A 21,586-nucleotide genomic window follows, 5' to 3' on the forward strand; every position below is an offset into this window, starting at 1 on the left:
TGGTCTCTAAGGAATCTGAAATCAGGATGTTGGAACCAGGATGATACAGGCTCCTGTCATGCAGTGAGATGTCGAAATTATAAATCCTAGTTTTCCAACAAACTTGGCATGTGAAGGAGCAAAGTTGGAAATCTGGTTACACGTTTCTTTTAAATCCTAATAAAGTTATTTTAAAATAGCCTCAAGGATTTCCTATGCTGTTGCTTTAAATAAGATACTGCACCAGTAAATCTTCGTGCTTGTCTAGTACTTGGCATTGCTATGTCAGAAGCTCTGGTTTCACATGCATAATGCAACAACTGACCTGCATGGAAAAAAAATTCTATCACCAACACGATGAAAAGCAGAATGACTGTTGTCAGTATTCTTGGTGCAGCACAAGAGGGAAAGGTTTTTATGGCAAATAAAGACTAATGTGTCTGATTATCACAAAAAATACAGCTGCTGCCTAGACTAATATTGACCCATTCCATTTAATACTGGTATTAGACTATTCAAAGAGATACTGAAATATCTGCATGCTGAGAAGTGGGGTCAAGAATCTGTACTAAGAGACAGCCAAAACTGACTACAGCAATATTTTTTTGTTTCTTTTTAGTAAATACAGGCAGGCTCATTAGATGATCACTGTCTAATCTTCAAAAAAAGATGCTCAAAGCAGCAAAAGTTATTCCTAACACACTGTTAGTTGAAACCGAGCCAGATTCCTGATCCCAGCACTATTTCTCAGAGCTACATGAAGACTAATGAATACTTATGAGAGTGCCACACCAGAAGAAGAGAAGAGATAATCATTTTATCACTGTGTTCTTCAGATCTACACTGACAAATGTGTGAAGAGCTTTACAATGAAACTTCATGTAAAGGCAACTCCGAAGTTTTGAAACTAGCCTTGCTTAACTGTTCCTTTTAATTGCAGTTTTAATTAATGACAGATAGACTATAATTCCTACTTCTTCCTCTCCGTGCTTAATTCTGTGTGAATGAAGTCAGTCATAGCATCTTTGTGGCATCTCTTATAAGCTACCATAGAGTTTTTGGAGTAGGATCTCTCAGAAGGCAATCACATGCACATACCACATCTGTGCAGTTCATCAAAGAAGGAGGGGATCTTACAGAGTCAGGAGAGAAATCTATCAAATACAGCAAACTGGGTGTTCGTGACGTACCATTGACTAAGCTGGCATTTGCATTACCAGTGGCATTTGCACCTGCTGCACCATCTGTAGCTGAAGGAGGGTGGGAGGAGGGATGGGAAGAATCTACTGAGCAATAATGGATAAAAAAACAATATAAATAATAAGAATAATAATAACAACAACATGAACAAATGCACATGACAAAACAAAACCATTTATGGGATACTATGGCTTTGTTTTCTTCAAAATCAATCTGGTTTAAATTAACATAATTTTCAAAGCAAAATATCATTACAAAGATGTTACAAAAGCAAAAACTCATACGTGGAATAACAATAATAATAAGTAAATAAATAAATAAAATGGAAGGCATTTAATACAGTTGGTGAGAACTGACAGTACACACTACTATGTGCATTGCATTGGTCCTTTTATGTGTGATTTGTTTAATGTAATGTTATGCAAATATTAAAACGGTAGAAATATTTCCCACGAGTTAATGAATTTACACAATGCATGGGTAGTTTTTAAATATGCAGCATACTACATTGTATATACAACATTACAGATCTTGTATTTTATGTCATGTTGCATATTATGATGTGTTATTGCTGATACAATCCAGTCTAGCATGGGCTCAATCTATATCCTGTCATAACCTAGTTAATATGCACATTGACCTGATTTGAAACATTAAGCTTTTCAATATTAGATGTGGAAGTGGCAAATGAAGTTTTGAGGAGAACAAGGAGTTATTTTAAATCCAAATAACAAATGTAACTGGTTTGTGGTGAAATGAAAAAAAAGTATCAGAAAATAAAATCTTTTCGTTTTCAGCCATTATCTGTATAGTAGAGAAACTGGTCAAGAAATCTTTCCTAGCAGGAAGGTGGAAACCCAAAGAAGGTTTTATTACTTTATTATGTGTTTAATACTAGAGTTCACAAGTTTAGTCTCTACAAATAGTAGATTAAATAAGCCTTGTTTGGTTAGTGTTGGTCAATTGTTCCCAATGAAACACACAAGTCCTGCAATGAATCCTGATTGAGACTCTTGAACTTCTGCAGCACCTGACCCATAGTGGCTGTTTGCCACTGTACTGATTTGGTATTCAAGAAAAATAGTCTTCTTTTATTTACAAATGGTAAATTGGGAGAAGAAAATAAACAGCAGACAGGAGTTAAAAACATGCCCTGTGTGACTACATTCATGCAAATTTCAATTGCAAATTTGATTGCTGTGATGGTAATAACTTAAACTGTTTTGGTTACTCATGCTTACTTTTTATGCCATTTGGATACTCACACTAACCAGCGCAGCATGAACTGCTAGCAGCAAATCATGCATTCCAACATTTAATATGCTGTAATTTGCTTCAGAATAACTGATTATTCAAGCTTAACATTAAGATTTGCAACACCAACATTGCACGCACACTTAAATGTTTGCCACGAACAATCCTGCTGATTTGAAATTATTCTTTAATTTAACTGGACTGATTCAAAGACAATTATTTTAATCATTAGTTCAACCCTGATTTGCCCCAAAGCTGCTGGCTAAAAGCCTCATCCTTTCATTTGATGTGGTACAATTCTTACTCTACCTGGAAGCTGATGTCCATCCTCCTGTTTCACACCTGCATGATGGTTTTTAACAAAATGTTAATGAACAAGAAAAGCATACACCCACAGAAGACTGAAACAAACATTTATGATTGGCAGGATTTCAGAGAGTTGCAGGTTCATACACAAGAGTACATTATTTGAGGCTGGGCCTCAATCTACAGCCAGGTCTGCCCAGGCTCTCCTCTGCACCAGCACAAAGCTGCTACCAACAGTAAAAAATGTGAAGGAATTTTCTTGGTATTGTAGCTATATCCAATTAGATTCAGTGTCTGCATATAAAGTTCTCTGAGACCTCTCACAATCTCTGTCTCTGGGTAATAAGTTACAACCACAGTGCAGTGCATTACTCTGCTACCTCTGATTTCTCTTCCCTGTCTTTCAAGGCTATCTACACAGAGACATGAGAGAATCACCACTGTCCTGAGCAAAACAACACACAGAGAAACCCAGCCCAGTTAAAGAGGGACAGCAGGGCAGGTGGCTGTCACTTCCAAACAGGTAACGAGCTTCCTCCTCCTCACCTATAAGATCCTTTGTCACTGCCAAAACAGATACTGCCAGACCTCAAAAGGTCTGTGGCCAGGAGTCCTTCTCTTGATCACAGCAAGATCAAACTCTAAGATACTGTTAAAAACTAGTCTGACATGGAAGAGTTTTACTTTGGGAAGTTTCAGCCTTTCTCCTGTGAGTGGTCCCAGAACTTACCATGCCTAGCAGATATTGTGCATTTCTGGGTACAAAGCAAAGAGTAAACATTGTGTAAAGCCTTTCGCCAAGTCAAAAGGGATTTCCTCAGAGAAACGAGTGCAGCCACTTTTTGAACATATTCAGAAATGGAAACTGCAGGTCATGAAAACCATTTGAATTTGGCCTTCCTAGCTGCAGCTTCAAATTAAAAGGATGGAAATGAAAAAAAAGGTGGAAGGAATCACAGTGCCTGACAGAGACTGAGTAAAATGTTCAGTAAAGCTATAGCTGCTCTTTTTTATTAAAGGTGAAAACCACTAAAAAGTGTCGAAATTACTAAAAACCCCGTATTAATTAGCCCTAAAATTACCTCTGAAAGACAAATATTCTTAGAACAAACTTGGAATGAAATTCTGAAAGGAGACTCGAACAATTTACAAGACCATGAACAAAACCTGGAAATGACACACATTAAATCATGTTTCGGCTTATGCGTGCAAGCCATAAATTAGCAACTGCTTATGCCATCACTTTAAGAAGGCAAAAAGTCTACAGAGACTTCTTGATTCCATTAACTGACACAGGACATCAAAGCTAAATTCTCTGTCAATGTTTTTTGCTACTTTCTTGTCTCTTACTAGTCTTGGTCAGACCAGACCTTTACACCTTAAGAAATTAAAATGCCTCTACAGTCATTAAACAACTGGGCAAGCAAAAAGCCACACTGTATCTTTATTTTACTTTTGAAGCTCAAAGAAAGACGCTATTTCCATGGCCAAGTTGTTGGGTTTTTTTCCGGAAAAAAGTCTTACATAGAGTTAAATGCACAAGAGCAAAACCTTAGCAAAATTTTGGTGAGTATGGGTTTATGTAAAGAAGACATGGCAATAGGAGTATGCCCATGTATTCCCTTGATTGCATTATGTACTAAGAGTCTGCAGTTTCACACTGGAAAAACAACTTGTTATCCAATGTATTTATTGGTTAACAGCTTTGGCTGTTTTTCTGTGTGACATGTAATGACAAAAATGTATACAAAAAAGGAAGTTGTTAAAATCATATTTATTTGTCAGAAATGGAGGACAGCTCTGGCTACACAAAGCCCAAGAGCTTTCTTCACAGCATCTTTATGTGTTGTGAAATTTACCTTTCTTATCTTTCTTTTCTTCTTCTTCTCCTCCAGCCCCTAGCAGGGTGAAGATGATGCCAGTCTGAGAATTCACACCCACAGCAGTTACGAGCATCCGTCCAGAGCCTTCCATGACGTGAGTACCTGAAAATATGCAGTGAGAGTTATATGTAGCTAAAAAAATAGAAAGAACCACCATTAAATATTTTATGCAAGACTTTTACTATAGTACTGAAATAAATTTGTTACATTTTTAAAAATCTATATTGAGGTAATATAATTACATACCAAAAATAATCCCTATTGTATATTATTCTCAACCAAGAACGGATGCTTAACTGCAAATCCTAGGCTGCACATGCATGAACCACATACATCAGATTCCTTTTTTGAAAGGAATGTTGTCACTAACCAACTTTACATAAACGTGGAAGAGAATAGTTTAGCTTCATAGACTTAATTCTTGTAACTTTGAACAGTTTTTCAGAGTTCTGCAAACATTCCTCTGTGACTCTGGTCAAGATTGCGCTGACTGTACCTGCAATACTGTTACATAAATGAAGTGAAAATACATGTGTGGTTTCTTCTCATTTTGCTCAGTTATGGTTGATTTACAGGCATAGAAAAAATATTTTTGAATTTCACATCTTTAAAATGGAAAAAGCAACACAGAGAAAAATCTTCACGGATCTTTCATTAAATCAGCAAAATCCCAAACAGCAGAAAAATCTGATGGACACTTGAAAACGAATTCATTATGAGAGATTTCTATTACTGTAATACAAATCAAAATGTACATTTAAGTTTTCCTGAAAAGGAGCATTTGTTTAACTAGGTAATTTTACCATTATATTAAGTAAATTCCTTTTCAAAATTATTTCATGCTTTAGTGTATAGAAATTGTTTATTTACAGCTCTTGTTCCTATACTGAACCAAACAGTAGGTGCATCTAGATCATCCATAGCCTCTTAGAAACCTTTTGCTATGAGTTGTGGAAACACAAACCAATAGAAATTCCCAGAAGTGATAAAAAAATATTCTGATTCACATCTTGGAAAAATTTTATAACTGAGGATTTGCAAGAGAACAGTCTATGCATTTGCACACTGGCTGTTTCTAAGATGTTTGAAATGGAAGAACAATCTATTGTTATGACAGGTATTTAAGGCCAGTTACTAAAAGCTTATTAAAAACTCTGTCATTGAAGCTTAGGAACAAGGATGGCATCAAATGAATCATTTGTCATATTATGTAGTGACAAATTCTTCATCTAAAAAGTTCATTATGGAAGTAATATTTTAAATGTTCAAAGAGAGATATCCTTAGCAGCTAGTGAATTTTAAAAGACATAAAGCAGATCAGTAGTGCTCCTATGAAACATATTAAAAACAAATACATAATGACCAAAACCTACTGATAAAGCTATTAATTGAAACAGACTTTATATTTTATCCTTTAGTAGTAGAAAATTATGTTATGCCCATTAAGCGTAAGTCACTGTGAGAACACAGAGGAAAAGCAGTAATTTCTCAACACAAATTGACAGAGCAAGGATCAGAAGTTTACTGGGCTTGTATTCTTTTAAATATTCTTTCCTGTATATGAAGGAGGAAGTAGTTTGGAAACTATGAAAACAGACTGTAACACATGAACTGTCAGCCCTGAGAAAAAAAAAAAATCACTGTATACAAAAAAGACAAGTACGTATTTATTCCTCCAGGTGAACCGTGGATAGACCCATGGTTAACTGGAACCTGCTTGGGAAGTATTCTATTATTTAACAATTGGTTTTAATCCTAGGTGCTGCAGTAGTTTTAAATAAATAGTATTTTAAGACCAGTCATTATTCCACACTTGCAGCTGTGGGACACCAGAAGAATGAGACCAGATGTAATCAGAAGAAGTTCACCATAAATCCATTGACCTTCCTTAAGACAACACCACAGATTCATTCATTCTGTAGAGTCATTAACTGACTTGTCCTGAACAATGCTGTGGCTAACGAGGTAAAAATTCTGGTAAGCTTATTCTCAACTATCTCACCCCTAATCACTTACCCACTACCATCACTAACTACCGCTCAATATTTTAAAACCAAAGTGAAGTTGTTCACTGATGCCTGTAGTTCTGCAATGTACCACAGCAGGGCACACCTGAAACCACAGCAAAAAGGAAAAGGCATCTTCAGACAAGCTTTCTGCTACCTCCTGCAACATGGACTCTTGACTGACTGCACCGTGAGGCTGTTGCACTGAGCACATGGGGATTTAATTGATTTCTCACTGAGAGTCTTCTTGGGCATTCAGATCTCCTAAGCCTGAATGGCCACAGAAAGATCTTTTCTCCCCTCCCTTTTAAAAAAACATTATGTTTTAGTGTGTAGAAAATATATTCATTTCAATGAGTTATCTCAAAAGCTGAAAAAAGGGAAGATATATGGACCAGTGTCCTTATACAGATCTGTATTACACACACACACACTTGCCGTTCATCCAGTCGCTGTCCTAGAACATGGTAAGCAATGCAACTATCTATTTATAATCAAAATATCTTTCTCTAAATAATCAAAATCTCTCATGTTCTTAAAAGGAAAACAGAAACACAGAACAGAGGGAACATCTGTCAACACTAAGCCTAATTTCAGAGCATAAATATCTCATCAGAACACTGAGAAAATTTCAGCAGAAATAAGCCAAATAAAAACAAAAATGCACTAATGGTCAGATGTATTTAAAAAAAAGCAACAGACTTTCTCAGTGCATTGACAACTGTTCCTGTGGCTTTGTGAGATAAAATTTGAGTCCTTAAAAAGTCATTTGCTTTCTTTCATATGATAGAGCAAAACATCACAGGCATACAAATTAGGACTGCCACCAAACAACAAAACACAAGTTACATTCAAGCCTAAACGAACTGAAAACATCTTTAAAAACCAAAGTAGGCTTCATTGTATTGGTTCAGACAAAACAGAAAATGCCTGAAATTTATCTTCAAAATTCAGAGGAACCTTTTTTTAAAATGTTACCACCATTTGAAATATATTTCAATTAAGAACTTGCTTTTAGTATTCCCATGGTTTTTTTCTGAAGGAATCTTCCTGTGTATTGGACTACAAAGGTGGGTAGAAATATCCTCCAAAACCTGCCACGCACATCTATGTTTCAAAACCACTCCATTAAGAAAACATGCACCCACCAGATTTCTCCTCCCTACACCTGGAAAAGGCAAAACTGCCTCAACCTGAAATGCCTTTCTCAACCTTTTCTTAACATTAGTTTTGTAAAACATAATTCAAACCTGTTCAGGTGCACACAAAAGCATGTTTTAGAGACGGTACTAATTTATCATCACATTATGTTGCACTAGCACTATGGAAAATTCGGCAGCACCTAAGCTAAGCCAAAGAGCTGGACCTCCTTCCACCTAACTGGCAATTTCACCATTTAAATGGCATTATAATTATATTAGCTTGAATAAAGACATGGGCACTGTGACTTCAATCAGCTATTGTTATATAAATGGAGTTCTGGAACGAATGGATGTTTTTCACTGATCTTGTACACTAAGCACATATTTCAACTTCATCTTGAACAATTCTACTGGCCCCTTTCCCTCTCAAGACTGGTTTTTCAGTATTAGTAAAATCATTTTTTCACATGCTGAGTATTTAATTTGAAGTTGATAAATGGTGCATATTCCAAGATAGAAAAGGAAGAAGTCTAGTTTCATAAAAAAAGATAGAAAAGGGTTAGATGGATAAGAAACCTATTACAGCATGTAATTCTCAGACAAAAATGCAACTAAGCATGAGACTGCTCAGAACCCCCCAAGTTTAATAATAGTACTGGTCAAAGAGATTGGAAATAGAGCTGAAAAACAAAAAAGAAAGTTTGGGGGTTTTACGCTGGTTTGCTACTTCCAGCAAACTTGTGGTGAACAAAAGTTCTCAGCATATCTAAGCAGCTGTTTCAGTCACTGCAATTATTAAGAGGTAACTGAAATTCGTAGTAAGGTGAACAACCCACCAGAATATCCTCTATGAAAAAAGGAGCTTTCCAGAAGAAAGCTCTCATCTACAAGTAATTTCAACAACTGGAACTTTTGAAGCGAGCTGCTCGGTTCTGAACATTTCTGCTGCACTGGAAGCCCAGCTCCAAGTATTTCCTGACAGGGAATGAAGAGAATCAGAACTACTTATCTCCAGAAAACAACTGACTCAGTCCCTCACTCCAGCATCCTTTTTATTTCCAAACCTAACAAAGCACCATGACCAAGAGATTTCTTTTGTATATTTGTTCTTAAATAAGCTTTCTTTCTTCCTTTCAAATCCTTGTTGTGCACTGATAGAAATAACCATCTGCAAGAGTCAGGTTAGGGTAAAGTAGTGTTCTGTCAGTTTCAGTTCAGCAAGAACTACATTGAGTGAGCTCCACTATGTGACTCTTTAATACCTTAATCAAATTAATCTAAATATCTTAGGGAAAGAAAAGTTTAAACAGTAAGTCTCATAAGGCATTTCATTACTATTATAATACATGGTACTCCAAAAGACTTCACTGTGCGCAATACTGAGGCCAAACTCATATTCAAAATGTCTGTATTTAGGAGTCATGGATTTCTGTGAACTTTGAACTACATAAAACTTAAAGGGCCCATCAGCTTCAATCAGAACAGTCGAGCAGCAGTTGGTTTGGTTACCCAAGTTGTCTTCATCGTTGGTTGATATATGCCCATGCTCATTGCAAAGAAATACAATGTCAGCACAGTCTCGTTTAAGCCGATCACTTCTGATGCAGTGGCTGATGCTACACCATGAATGCAAATGTCTATTACTGCACTAAGAGAAGGAAAATGTTTTAGACAGAAGTACAGTGGAACTATGTAAAAGAAGCTGCTTCCTTTGGTTTCAGGTATATCAGCGTTATCTACTTCCATCTCTGCCTTCCTAGGTGGTACCAAATGTGCTGTATACAGATGGAAATGAACCATCTGCTTTAGCCAGCACTTGCACTCTTAGAATTGTTTCTCAAGTATGGTAAATGACTATCTGGATGATTAAACAGGACATTAAGAACAGAAACTCATTTAGTTTAATTATGTCATCCAAACTGACTGCATATTAAAAATGTCATTTCAGGTGCCAATGGTGAAAATAATACTCCCTGATTTGGGGTGTTTATCTTGCACCAAATTTAAACTCACCAAACAAACTGTGGCTGCAATTCAGATGTTACCTTTTTTCAGTTATTTTTATTTCTCTGTCAAGCCTGAACTGGTTTCATTTCCAAGAGATGATTAAGGGAGAACAGTGGCAAGCAACATCCTGACAACATCTGTCTAAATTCCAAAAGCCTACCTGGAGATAACTGAACAATGTCTTCAAGTACAAAGATTAGAAGAAAATTTCAGGTCTGTCTGATGTTTTTGCAGGGGATTGATTTGGGCTTTTTTTTTTTCTTTAGTCAAGTTGCATTAAAATACAGATCTGGGCTAACATCCAACACAAACTCAGTTTTAACACCCACCCTGAAAGAAATGGTGCTCTACAAGTTCTCAGGTTTTGGGCTACTAATGATTTCCAGTGGGCACATCGGCTCTCACATCACTGGGATTAAACCTTGCACTGTATCTATGGAAAAAGGTCGTTTTTCGCATGATAGAATCTCAACCCCTGAACAAATAGATTTCAGGGATTTTCTAACACAGCGTGAGTAAAAAATCATTAGTATAAGTATGGAACAAAGGTGAGTGTAGTGCTTGTTAAAATATCACATTAATTCTTCACCTCCTTTGTAATCACAATAGAGATTACATAGGAAGAGAGAAAAATCGAGTACACACTTGATTTAACTCTGCAATAAAAACATAAAGACAAATTTCTCTCCTTATAGCACAGAAATTTGAATTTTGGTAAGCAAGACAAAAACATCTTTTCTCCTAACTTGACTGCTTTCCCCTTCTGTTCCTACCATGCCTTTCAGGGTAACACCTTTGTGTTCTTTCAGAGCCACCATGGAAATGTATGGGTATTGAAAAAGATCTGATTCACTTCAGGAATATGTGAGAGTACATGAATCAATGGAAACTTCATAATCAGAAAACCTCTAGAACTCAACAACAGTATATTTTAATTGACAGAAGCTGATGATATTTCATGACAGAAGTTTCTATAAGAAAATATCATGATTAAAACCAACTCTTTAGAATGAAAATTTTTGTACCACTTATGAAGGTATGTTTACAGAACAGCACAACTATCAGCTAAGAAAAAATGCACAAATATTTCAAGGACAACATTGGATTATTGATTTTGTTAGGAACAGCAACAGTGAGCTGCCTTTCCTGCAGATATCCCTGCAGGCCCCCCTGCTTACACTCCAGAAGCATCTCCGAGAGAATCCTAAGTTAAGCCTAAAGATAAACCAAATCACTGTAAATCTAGCAAAAATAACAGTCAGTACTTTCATACCCTACTTGTGGAAGTCAAACACTTCCTTAAATTACCTTATGGCACATCTGGGAGCCAGAGGGACACCAAAACCTAAAAAACTCCCAACTAGCACTGTCCCCTCCACTGAGCATTTCTGCGTGTGCTGCGAATGCTGAGCTCTTCATTGTACCTCCCCTGCACAAATGCAGCCTTTGGAGTCTGCAGCTACTCCACTAAGCTTTATTAGCCTCTATTTAACATGTATAAACACATTTTCAGGCATTCATAACTTGGAAAAAATTAGGGGTTTACAGCATGAACAGCAAAAGGCATACACTTAGCAGGACATTGCAGCAAAACCAGTTAATAAATAAAACCCAGAATATTTTTAAAGAAACCAAAGGATTATTTTTGTTTCCTAAAAGACATTTGTTTTGCTGTTTTATTCTCAGAAGCGATAGAAGCTTTTCATGTCATTTGAAAAAAAATCTAGTTTCAGGGAGCGAGATGCTTGCAGCTTGCTAAAGTTAAAATGGATTAACATGGTCTTCTGCAACATGAAGTCCGTGGCAATGGCCAGTCTGCCAGTAACACTAGCAATTTCTTCATCTTAAGTTAATGCAGCTACCTTTGACTGAAAGCTGATGGGTTTTTAGCAGCCCACAATTCCATATTTTACATGATAAACACTCATAACCTCATAGTCAGTGCTCTAGTTATGTGATGGCAGTTGTTGGCTTGAGAAGCTCCCGCTCAGGGAGGCAGGCTGGGGCAGGGCTGCATGTCGACCTGCTGCACCACCACATCAGTGTTCTATTTGGGGTGACCCTTGGCTGACTGTGCATCCAGACAGCAAAGAGAATCCTTTCCATGTATAAAAAGCTCAAGTATATTTGAAAATTACTGTTTCAGGTTATAACACATTGATGACGATTGTGAGATCAGCAGGCTATTACATTGTGATGACATCCCAGCTGGAATCTATTGACAACCAACCTATTTAGAAACTATCTTTATGAGGATTAAAAAAAAAAATAAATCACATTTACTGTATAGAATTATATTGCAAAATACAAATACTACAAAGAGCTTGAATTTACCACAGAAGTTAAGCCCACAGTATTCTAGTATTTCTTTCTAAGCACATTGGGTTTTCTCTATTGTATCTAGTACATACACAAAGTGTTTAAAGAGACTTTAAAAGGCTGGTTTCCTCTGAAAATGCTTCATTTCTTTCTCACTTTATAAAATAACTATGACAATCTGAAATAATGGAACACAATCAAACCTCAGTAGCATATACTTTGAATTACAAAGACAAGGCCAGTGTCTGTGTTCAAAAGATCAGTTACTAAAACCTTATGGCATGGAAAAACAAAACAAAGAAGTGCATAAGAGATAACTCTGCAAGAATTCTGGAAGGTTTACCTGACAGGAGCATTGGGTCTTTGTCAACAGACTTGCGGACTTGGTCTGACTCTCCAGTTAAAGAGCTTTCATCGATTTTAAGATCATTTCCTTGAATAAATATCCCATCGGCAGGTAGAAGATCACCTTTCAGTAAGAAAATGGTAATGGAAAACCAGAGTGGTTTAGTAAGATTGTTCTTATAATTACATCATAGTTTTCACTATAAAATCACAAGTGACAACAACTGCATTAAAATGTAAAACGAAAGCAAAAGTGAAAGAACTACTACCATATCTGTCCATGTTAGCCACAGTATTGCAATCCTGTTGGGAAGGGCCTTTGTATTGCACGTACTTTTTGCCTAATGCTATCCCAGAATCAAAACGCATCACATTTAACATATGGTGAACATAATAATCACTGAGATTTTGCAGGGGGAGTGCTGCTCTTGAACATGCCATGCAGGTTTCTCTATCAGCCTGCATAGGAATGAACAGTGGCTGATGAAGGTCAAGTTGCCCTTTCCTCTTCCCCACTCCAGAAGCCCTTGGCTGAGTCCAGAAGAAACGTGAAGGTTGACAGAATGGGCATTGTGCTGGAATTCACCAGCTCAGCCAAACACAGAGCACACAGAGCTCCTGCAAAACTCACTGGAGCTCAGGGCTTTCCCTGGAGCATATAATTAATTATAAGGCATCCACCCACTGGATGCATCTGATCTGGAGGGACTTACAGGATCCATGACCCTGGAGCAGCCTACCAAATGGGGTGCACACTGAGGCACAACTCCCTTTCACAGAGCACTTAAAAATACTTCCTCTTACTTCATTAGGGACTGTAGTGGTAGGACAAGGGGTAATGGCTTCAAACTTAAACAGGGGAAGTTTAGGTTAGATATGAGGAAGAAGTTCTTTACAGTGAGGGTGGTGAGGCACTGGAATGGGTTGCCCAAGGAAGTTGTGAATGCTCCATCCCTGGTGGTGTTCAAGGCCAGGTTGGACAGAGCCTTGGGCAACATGGTTTAGTGCGAGGTGTCCCTGCCCATGGCAGGGGGGCTGGAACTAGATGATCTTAAGATCCTTTCCAACCCAAACCATTCTATGATTCTACTAAGTAAGAGGACAGAAACTAAACATTCCAAATAGTGTCCTCCTCCATGAAAGAGAATTGCCTTCGTATGAATAGTTCTTGTCCTTGTCGGTGAAAGGAAGTGAAGATTACCAGAATAATGTGAATTACCTAGTGTAATCTTACAGCAAGTATCTCAGGTTTTTCTTCTGCCGTAACAGCCAAGTTGTTATCTTACCACAGACAATAATGACACCCCATAATTCTCTTTTACATCCCTTCCAGTGAAGTGAGTCTGTTCTGCTAGAAAAGGAAAATAGAATAAAGTTCAGGAAAGTTGCCAGAACTTACCATATTTCACCTGTGCAATGTCACCAACTACTATCTCTGCCACTGGGATCTGGATAACCTGTCCACCTCGGACAACAGTAAATTTCTGTTCCTGCTCAATACGACTTTGAAGCCCACGAAACTGCTTCTCCTTGCTCCAGTCATTGAAGGCAGTGACAAGTACAACACAGATAACAGAGAGTAGGATGGCAGCACCTTCAATCCAGCCAGCTTCAGCCTCACCTTCATCTTCAGCTCCTCCTGTTGCAGTACCACATCCTGCAAAGACAATATGAAGAATTGTTCAGTGACGTGAAGATCGGGTTGATCATGTTTATTACAAGAAGAAAAACTTGCTGTGAAATGACAAGAAGGTTAAGGAACAGAACAGTTTTGTGAAGTACTATCTGCTAAATGAAACATGGCAGAATAGAGAAAAGGTAGAAATAGTAATGTCTGAGGAAAAGAGGAAGAAATCAATAGAAACTTTAGATCTCTTATTTTTCCTACTGAACAAGGTATCCCTGGTAAACCCAAACTAAACAAACAGAAGGCGGCACCAATTCTATTATCTAATAGAAGGGTTGGCAGCTTCACCTGGCCCATCAAGCATTTCCAGAAATAAGGAGTAACATCAATCAATGCAAAGCAATGGCATTAAATTAAGAGATTAAATTAAAACAGATGTAAGAAATAATTTTCAATACAATTTCTAAATTTTTCAACTAAATGCACTTGTAACAAACACTTGTTTAAAAAATACAGAGTTGATCTAAGCATATTAGTATTTAAATTTGATAATGAAATGTATTAGGGAACACTGAATAAAAATAATAGCCTAATATTAATTCATCGTTCTTCCTTACAGAGAAATACAGTGGGACGTCCTTATAGAACTGGATGTTATTTTTGCCACAAGAAAGCAATACGAAAAAATACATTTTATGTATTAATTCTGAAGTATTAATTCTGAATTGCTTTAGACACATTGCTAATTATTTATTTCACAGTAATATGCAGCTAAAATGTAAATAATTTCCTAGATAGTATTCACAAAATAAAGCTAATATAGTTCTCCTTCTTGATGAAATAACACCTGAAAAAAGGTACTTTATAACAGTGGGCAGCAAAGTACAGACACTGAATCCCACAATTCAGAAATCCCGACGGACAGGAGAGAAAAACCAAAGGCTGAGCCTGAACAGCAGAGCCTCCTCTCTCAGGTGCCGAGGGAAGAGGGAAATCTCTTCATGTTTCACACAGAACTAACCCAGGGAGGCATCTGACATCACTTTTCCATCTTTGCCAGGTACTGGGAGTTCGGCACCTTAGCAACCGTGTTGCTTCCACCTATGACTGAAGTTTAATTTTGGTACAGTCGTCACCTGCCACTAGAGGGAATTAAAAAGCAATTTGATTTCTATTTTTAAGTCACAAAGATTTCCCTGTAGCATAAGCATCATAATTCATCAACCAGCTGAGTAATTACTTTTGCATAAGAACAGTAACAGAATTACCAAAAGCCAAAGGAAGAAAGATGAGACTGAACGTCCATTAAGTGAATGGAAGAAAATGAAAATAAACCTGAGTTTTTACCATTGTTCTCTGTAGTTTAAATTTAGACTTAACCCCACTGAAAGGCAAAGTACGCTCCCAAGAGAAGGGCCTTTCATAGTAGAGATGAACTTAGGCCACTGACCCACATGAACCTTTATCTGCAGTACAAGGCCCTTGCTAACAAAACCATTTTTATTGCACCCAAGAAAGAAATGAAGTCACCCTTTCTAAGTCCAAGCAGCAGCTGAGTGAGGCTTTTGAGTATCTAAGATTTGCAGGTAGATACCTGTAAAAACAGTGCAGAAATTGCTCTTTTGTGGATCTAGCCTACCGTAACTACAGCCAGGCTCTAAAGGGTTAACCAAGCTCATCACCTGGCTTTCCCAGAATTGTCTTTGCTTTTAACAGCCCTGCAGAAATGAAATGGGACAAAAGTGCTAGATAAAGTAATGCAAACCACGCACATCATTCTCAGTATAGGAATAAACTCTACCAACCTCAAGGGAGTAAATAACTATCAAGTTCTTACAAGAGTAATATTTCAGAACCGATTTATTATTGTTTTAAAAGAGATTTTCAGACAGGCAGGATTTAAAATGCCACCTGCCCTTCAAGAGGTGACCCATCTGTCAGGGAACATTTTCTTGAACTATGTTATGCTCTTGCTTCAAAACTGTTTTAGAATTATTCCTTTTTAATGGTGGAGGGGATGGGACTTGCACCTCTATTGGTGTAAGTTTGTAGAATTCTTTTTCTTCTGCCATTTTGTCCCACAGGATTTTCTAGAAATTCTAGAAAGAGTTAAAAGAATTTACAGGAAGAAACTGAATGTGTTCATAGGAAAAACCCCACATACTGCTTAACTATACACTTATACTATCTGTCCTCCTTACTGTAGTACACAGAGTGACACAGCACCGACTTTACAGGTAAGAGGAAAATAAGGAATAGAAATAAGACACCCAAAAGGCATAATAATAATATGCCTAAGTAGCAAAATGTAGTTTAAAGCATCTAATGCTTATTAAGAAAGCTCATAAGAGCTTTTAAAAATTGTGTTAAGGTCCAAGATTGCTGTTATGCTTTCACAAGATAGTACTTGTTTCCCAATGTTGCCAACAAATCTGCCTGAGATTTTATGAAAGACACAGCCTGAAAGCAGCACAAAAGAATTTGTAATGTGCGTGTATGATTTGTGGTACGTTTTATTCCAAGACAGTGAATTGTGAAGTGCTCATTTAAAATGAAATTTAACACAGGTCCTATCTGTCAGAAAATTCAATTTCAGAGAAGTAAACAAGTTTTTAATATGAAACTCTTTCCTACCATCACTATGAGCATATGCCATCTGTGTCATCCCCAAAGCCTCAGCCTCGTGAGACACAAAATGCATACTGCGTTTGAAACTGAGATTATGGATTTGACTGCAAGTCAAGAACGTGAGGAGCTGGAACTCTGTTGGCACCGAAAAAAGCAGATGAAGCCATGAGATGGATTAACTTATCCCAAAAGAGCGCACAGGAACAGGCAGGTGAGCCAAGGCCCCCAAGGAGTGGGGGGACCTGACAGTGCCAAAGCAAAGGACATTCAGAAACACAAAGAGGGACTAATAGGATTGTGTCTTCCATAAAGTATCTCAAAGTACGCTACCAAAAACCTGGTGGAAGGAGAACAGCATTTTACAAGTTTAAATTTGACCAGAAACAGGTCAGCAAAGACTGTTGAAAAAGTTCTTTATAGAAGGGAGATGAAAGGAAGATCAAATCCAAAGGTGAAGAGGATCCAGGAAAAAAAGAATGGGAAAGTAACTCAAACCAACACACATAACCAGTCCACCTGAAGTCACACCTGCCTGGGCTGCTATCTCAGCAGAGGTCATGAGAAACGTGGCCACAAGAGCTACGGGCTACAAAACCTGCTCGAGAACCTGGAGAGCACCCAGCACTTGGCCTGTGCTAGATCCATTTATGCACCTAATTAATTGCCAGTCATTTCAAAATTAGCCTGAGAAGCCTCCTCCGCATTAGCAGTGTTTGAATCATTTATTAGGTTTTAGAAAGAAAAAACAAGATATCAAAAGGGAAGGGAACTATATGATAGAAAAGACTTGAATACACTTGCACCAAAAAGGGAAAGTGAGAAAGCAAAGGAAGATATGCAAGAGCAGGTTGCTTCTGAGGTCACAGACACCATTTCAATATACATTTCTTGTAAGATCAACCAAATCTGGGCAAATACAGAAAGCAGCAGACAAGCACTGTGCGGCTAAAAAGAATATCTGTTTAAGATTTCAAAGAGTTCTGAGGAGATTCTTAAAGCTGCTTTGAATAGCACAACGATTGTAATGACAAACCACACGCGTCTTAAGCTGCAGCGTGGTAATTTTTAAATCAGAAAAAGAATGTTTTTAAAACCCGTGAACATCTGTATGCTTAACAAAGTCCCAACCTACAGCACACACCTCTCAGCTCCTCATCTCAACCTACACATTGCTATTTTTAAGCTGAGAATAGCTTGTGGCATTTAAATTCCCGAGGAAAATCTCCTAACACTCCCAGAGGTAATTTTTTTTCAGTCAGTCAAACTGGTTTTGTCATCAGAAAGACAACAGTTCCCATGATAAAAACTTTTGATTTAATCACTTTCTGTAAAGACATTTTTCCTTAGCTGCAACTCCAGCACTGATGCTATTAAAGCAAACTGAGCAGCTCAAAGTTACAGCTTTCGCTTTTTCATTTGAAGAGCTGGGCTCTTGGTACTACCACTGTAAGTGATGTTACTTTATCAAACATATCCAGTTGGAGGGCAAAAGGAACAATAATCACAAATTATACGATAAAGATCATACACTCACACCTCCTTAACAAGATTTTTTTAAGCTGTAACAGATACTGCAGTATTTATTTTTACAAATTCCTTGTTGTGTCATATCATTTGCTGCAAAATTAGTCCAAAAGATACTGAAGTGATTTTTGGATACTTATTTGAAAAGCATTTTAGAATTGCTTGCTTTGTGATACATCAGTTAGTTACATAAGGGCTGCGGTGTGGGGGGAGCAGAAAAACTCATCGTGTCCCTGTAGGTTATTATGTAACTGCCAACTTTGGAGTTCAATATTAAATATTTACACATTTCTGACATGTTCATGCAAGGAAACAAACCTTAAGCCCTGAAAGTGCATTTATTCACATAGTCCTTCACTCTGACCACAAATGTCTGTGAGCAGAGAAATGGTAATTAAAACACTCAGCTTCAAGAGATGCAAATTGTTGAGCAAGATTCTTCTGCCTGGCACCTCCAAGGGAATGCATTTTGTAAAAATCAGTTGGAAGGATGGGGCCCCACCTCCCCAAGAGGCAATGGACAGGAACAGGATCATGAAACTATTTCTATAGCTTCTATTTCATAGTTCTGGTTCCTTTTGTTGCCATAGAGAAAGTAGAGAAAGGCAATTATGGGAATGTTAACCACAAGTCCTGTTCTTAGGGATTACAAGGGAAAACCTTCACATCTGATTCACTATAGTTTTACTGTGTATTGCTCAGCTCTAACAATGTCTCGTAAATATAGCCACATATTCAAAAGCTAACACACAGTTTTCAAATGTAAGAATCAGACCTTTGAAAGTTGCTCTTTGTGTTTATTAATAAGAGTTCAAGTGCAGTTACTCAACAACGCTTGCAAGGTCATGTCCTAGCTGAGTTTTACTCGCAGGATTAATACTTCTGGAGAATCTCTTCCTGGAAAATATGTGAGAAAATTTTATATCGCATCCCAAAGTTCTAAATCTCATTACCTCATGGCCCCAGTTGAGAATTAAGTCGTGCTTGGCAACCTGGAAATCTACCTAATGAGCAATATCTAAAAGCAACCCACTTTGTCGATGACCTACACATCGCTAGTTGTGTAGCAGAAGGGAAGGCATCTATGGGACTTTATTTTTTGCAGTCCAACACAGATTTGTAGAAGCAGATGTAGGTCACTTTACATTATGAAACAATTATTTAATTTGCAGGTCCCATATGACACAATATGCACATTTGGCACTTTACGAGGTCTTAATGCAGTGTTACTGAAGCCAGCTCAAGTCTTAAACTGATGTCATTTATCTGTATCATTGCCATCCAGTAATGAATTTGCTCCATAAGCATATTTTGTGCTGGTGAGCAGTATAGAATTGAGCGTTTTGATACAGCCAAGCGAGACCAGAGTGAAACCATTGCTTTGAACAAATGCTTGGGTCCCAAAACGTAATGTTCCACTTCATCCCATCTGTATTTTAGAAGTGATACATCTGCTTTTTTTCTGAGTCCACGACACACATAGGATCATTTTCACACTTCCTTTAGAAGTTCTGTTCTTGGGCAGAGCATGATACCTAGATTGGGCTTTACTTGCTGACGCCGAGAAGCGGTGCTTAAATCTCTGTTTTCTTTCTTGTTGCTTCTACAGAGACACCAAATGTATGGATGGTATTTCCAGGTCTGTCATTCCAGATTGCCACACTGCAATCAAAATATCAATGGACACAAAAAACTACTGGGTGAGCAGAACCTTACTTGCTCTATCTCATTCAAAAAGTGATGGGTTCAAAGGAAATAGGGGAAAGAGAGAGAGTCAGATAGACAGACAGTTTACCTAGCCAGTGGAGGAGGGTAAGAATCATGAAGTTTGTAAAAGGAAAGCTTCAGAAAAGACTGTCTACTAAATAAAACTTAAATACAACCTTGAATAACCTAGAAGTAGGCTATTTGTAAGCATTTTAAAGTATAGTAAAACCCAGGATAGCATATTATAAACAACCAATGCAATATATTTTTATCCAAACACTTATAAAAGAGCAATTACATTCACTTAAATGTATTTTCAGTGAATAGGTTTGCTGTGCAAGCCAGTATGAATTTGCAAAGCAAGTGTTTTCACACATCATCAAAAATAGTTTCTCCATAATAATAAACCACCTTAAACAGCTTCACAGGTATTACTACATGTACAGACAGTAAAAACATCTTCAAAAAAGACTAAATAATGAAATAGTCTTCATTATTTAGTGGTTGAGAGAACTAAAGACCGTTGGTCAAAATCCAAGGTTCCCAATACAGGATAATATATTCCATAGATGAGGAGCTCTGTCTGTGCTGGGAAGGCCATGCTGGGATAATTGTAACAATGACCCTCTCTAGGAAACAGATAGCTTATGAAGTGTGTGTATCTGTTAGTATAACCTGTAAATATCTCATATAGAAAAGTTGTCTTAGAGGAGCCTTAGTAAACATGAATGGCCCATTTAGGTCCTGAACACACAGTTGAAGAGAAAAAAAAAATACATAATCTCAAGAAAAAATTGTACATTTGGAGCTCCAGTTATCCAGGCACTCTTTACAAACACATCAGAAAGCTAAAGCTACAGCTAGTTTCTAAACCCAGGGGGAATGCTCCCCTTTCTCATGCAGCAATTCCCGACCACATCCAGCACTTCCCAAATACAGCTGGATGGAGAGGAGGATTTGAACACTTCCTCAGCTACTGCTCCAATGCAGTTCACTGACAGCACCAGGAAACACAGAAGCCCATGAAAATAAATAAATTATTCACAGCAAACTGGCTGTCACCAGGCTCTTGACTTGAAATAGACCTAAGAAAAACATTTAACATTAGCATAGAACAACAGATATTTCATAAATGCCTAATCAGATTGAGAGCTGCCTTTCTTACTTATGCTTCCTCTACTAAATCCTAATAAACAAAGCCTATTCTCTTCCTGGCTGAAGCAGAATGATCACTGAAGAAGGTCTTTAGGGTGGATGCTTGAGTAATGGATGCTTGTACTGTTCTATCACTCTTTGTTCTCTAATATAAACAAAATGTATTTGCTTCCAAAAATATTCCTTCTTTTTTTTCTTTTTCTTTGTGTGCTTTATGTTCTAACCAGGATGATTTTTTAAAAAGACTGTATTTAACTGAAATCCTACCCAAAATCCGCAAGACATCACTGAAAAAAGTTGACTTTGCCTGGAAATCTTGACAGATGTTTCATTGGAGCTTCTGAAAGAATCAAACTGAGCACAGGATGAAGTTGTGATTGCTGACTGATATACTTGATACACATGGACCATTAAAAGAGTAATTGTCAACTTCTTCCAACCTACAAGCCCTGCAGAGAGAGGTTACTAAGAATAGGCTGCTGACCTTAACAGACCCCTTCAAAC

The 21,586-nt window shown here is 37.5% G+C and overlaps 1 protein-coding gene across 14 annotated transcripts in view; it reads right to left on the reverse strand.

The window, feature by feature from the left end:
- ATP2B2 (ATPase plasma membrane Ca2+ transporting 2) overlaps positions 1-21,586 on the reverse strand; it is a 412,410-nt gene that overhangs the window by 91,120 nt on the left and 299,704 nt on the right. For 13 of the 14 annotated variants that reach the window (XM_030501305.1, XM_030501308.1, XM_030501295.1 and 10 more), the window contains 3 exons: positions 13,841-14,098; positions 12,440-12,565; positions 4,599-4,724 (listed from right to left, as the gene is read on the reverse strand). In XM_030501305.1, the coding sequence (XP_030357165.1) occupies positions 4,599-4,724; positions 12,440-12,565; positions 13,841-14,098 (510 nt within the window). Of the gene's footprint in view, positions 1-1,169; positions 1,263-2,742; positions 2,776-4,598; positions 4,725-12,439; positions 12,566-13,840; positions 14,099-21,586 lie in introns of all 14 variants that reach the window. The other variant, XM_032920206.1, reaches the window with a different exon arrangement.

Source organism: Strigops habroptila, chromosome 11, assembly GCF_004027225.2.
Source record: "Strigops habroptila isolate Jane chromosome 11, bStrHab1.2.pri, whole genome shotgun sequence".
NCBI classification, from domain to species: domain Eukaryota; kingdom Metazoa; phylum Chordata; class Aves; order Psittaciformes; family Psittacidae; genus Strigops; species Strigops habroptila.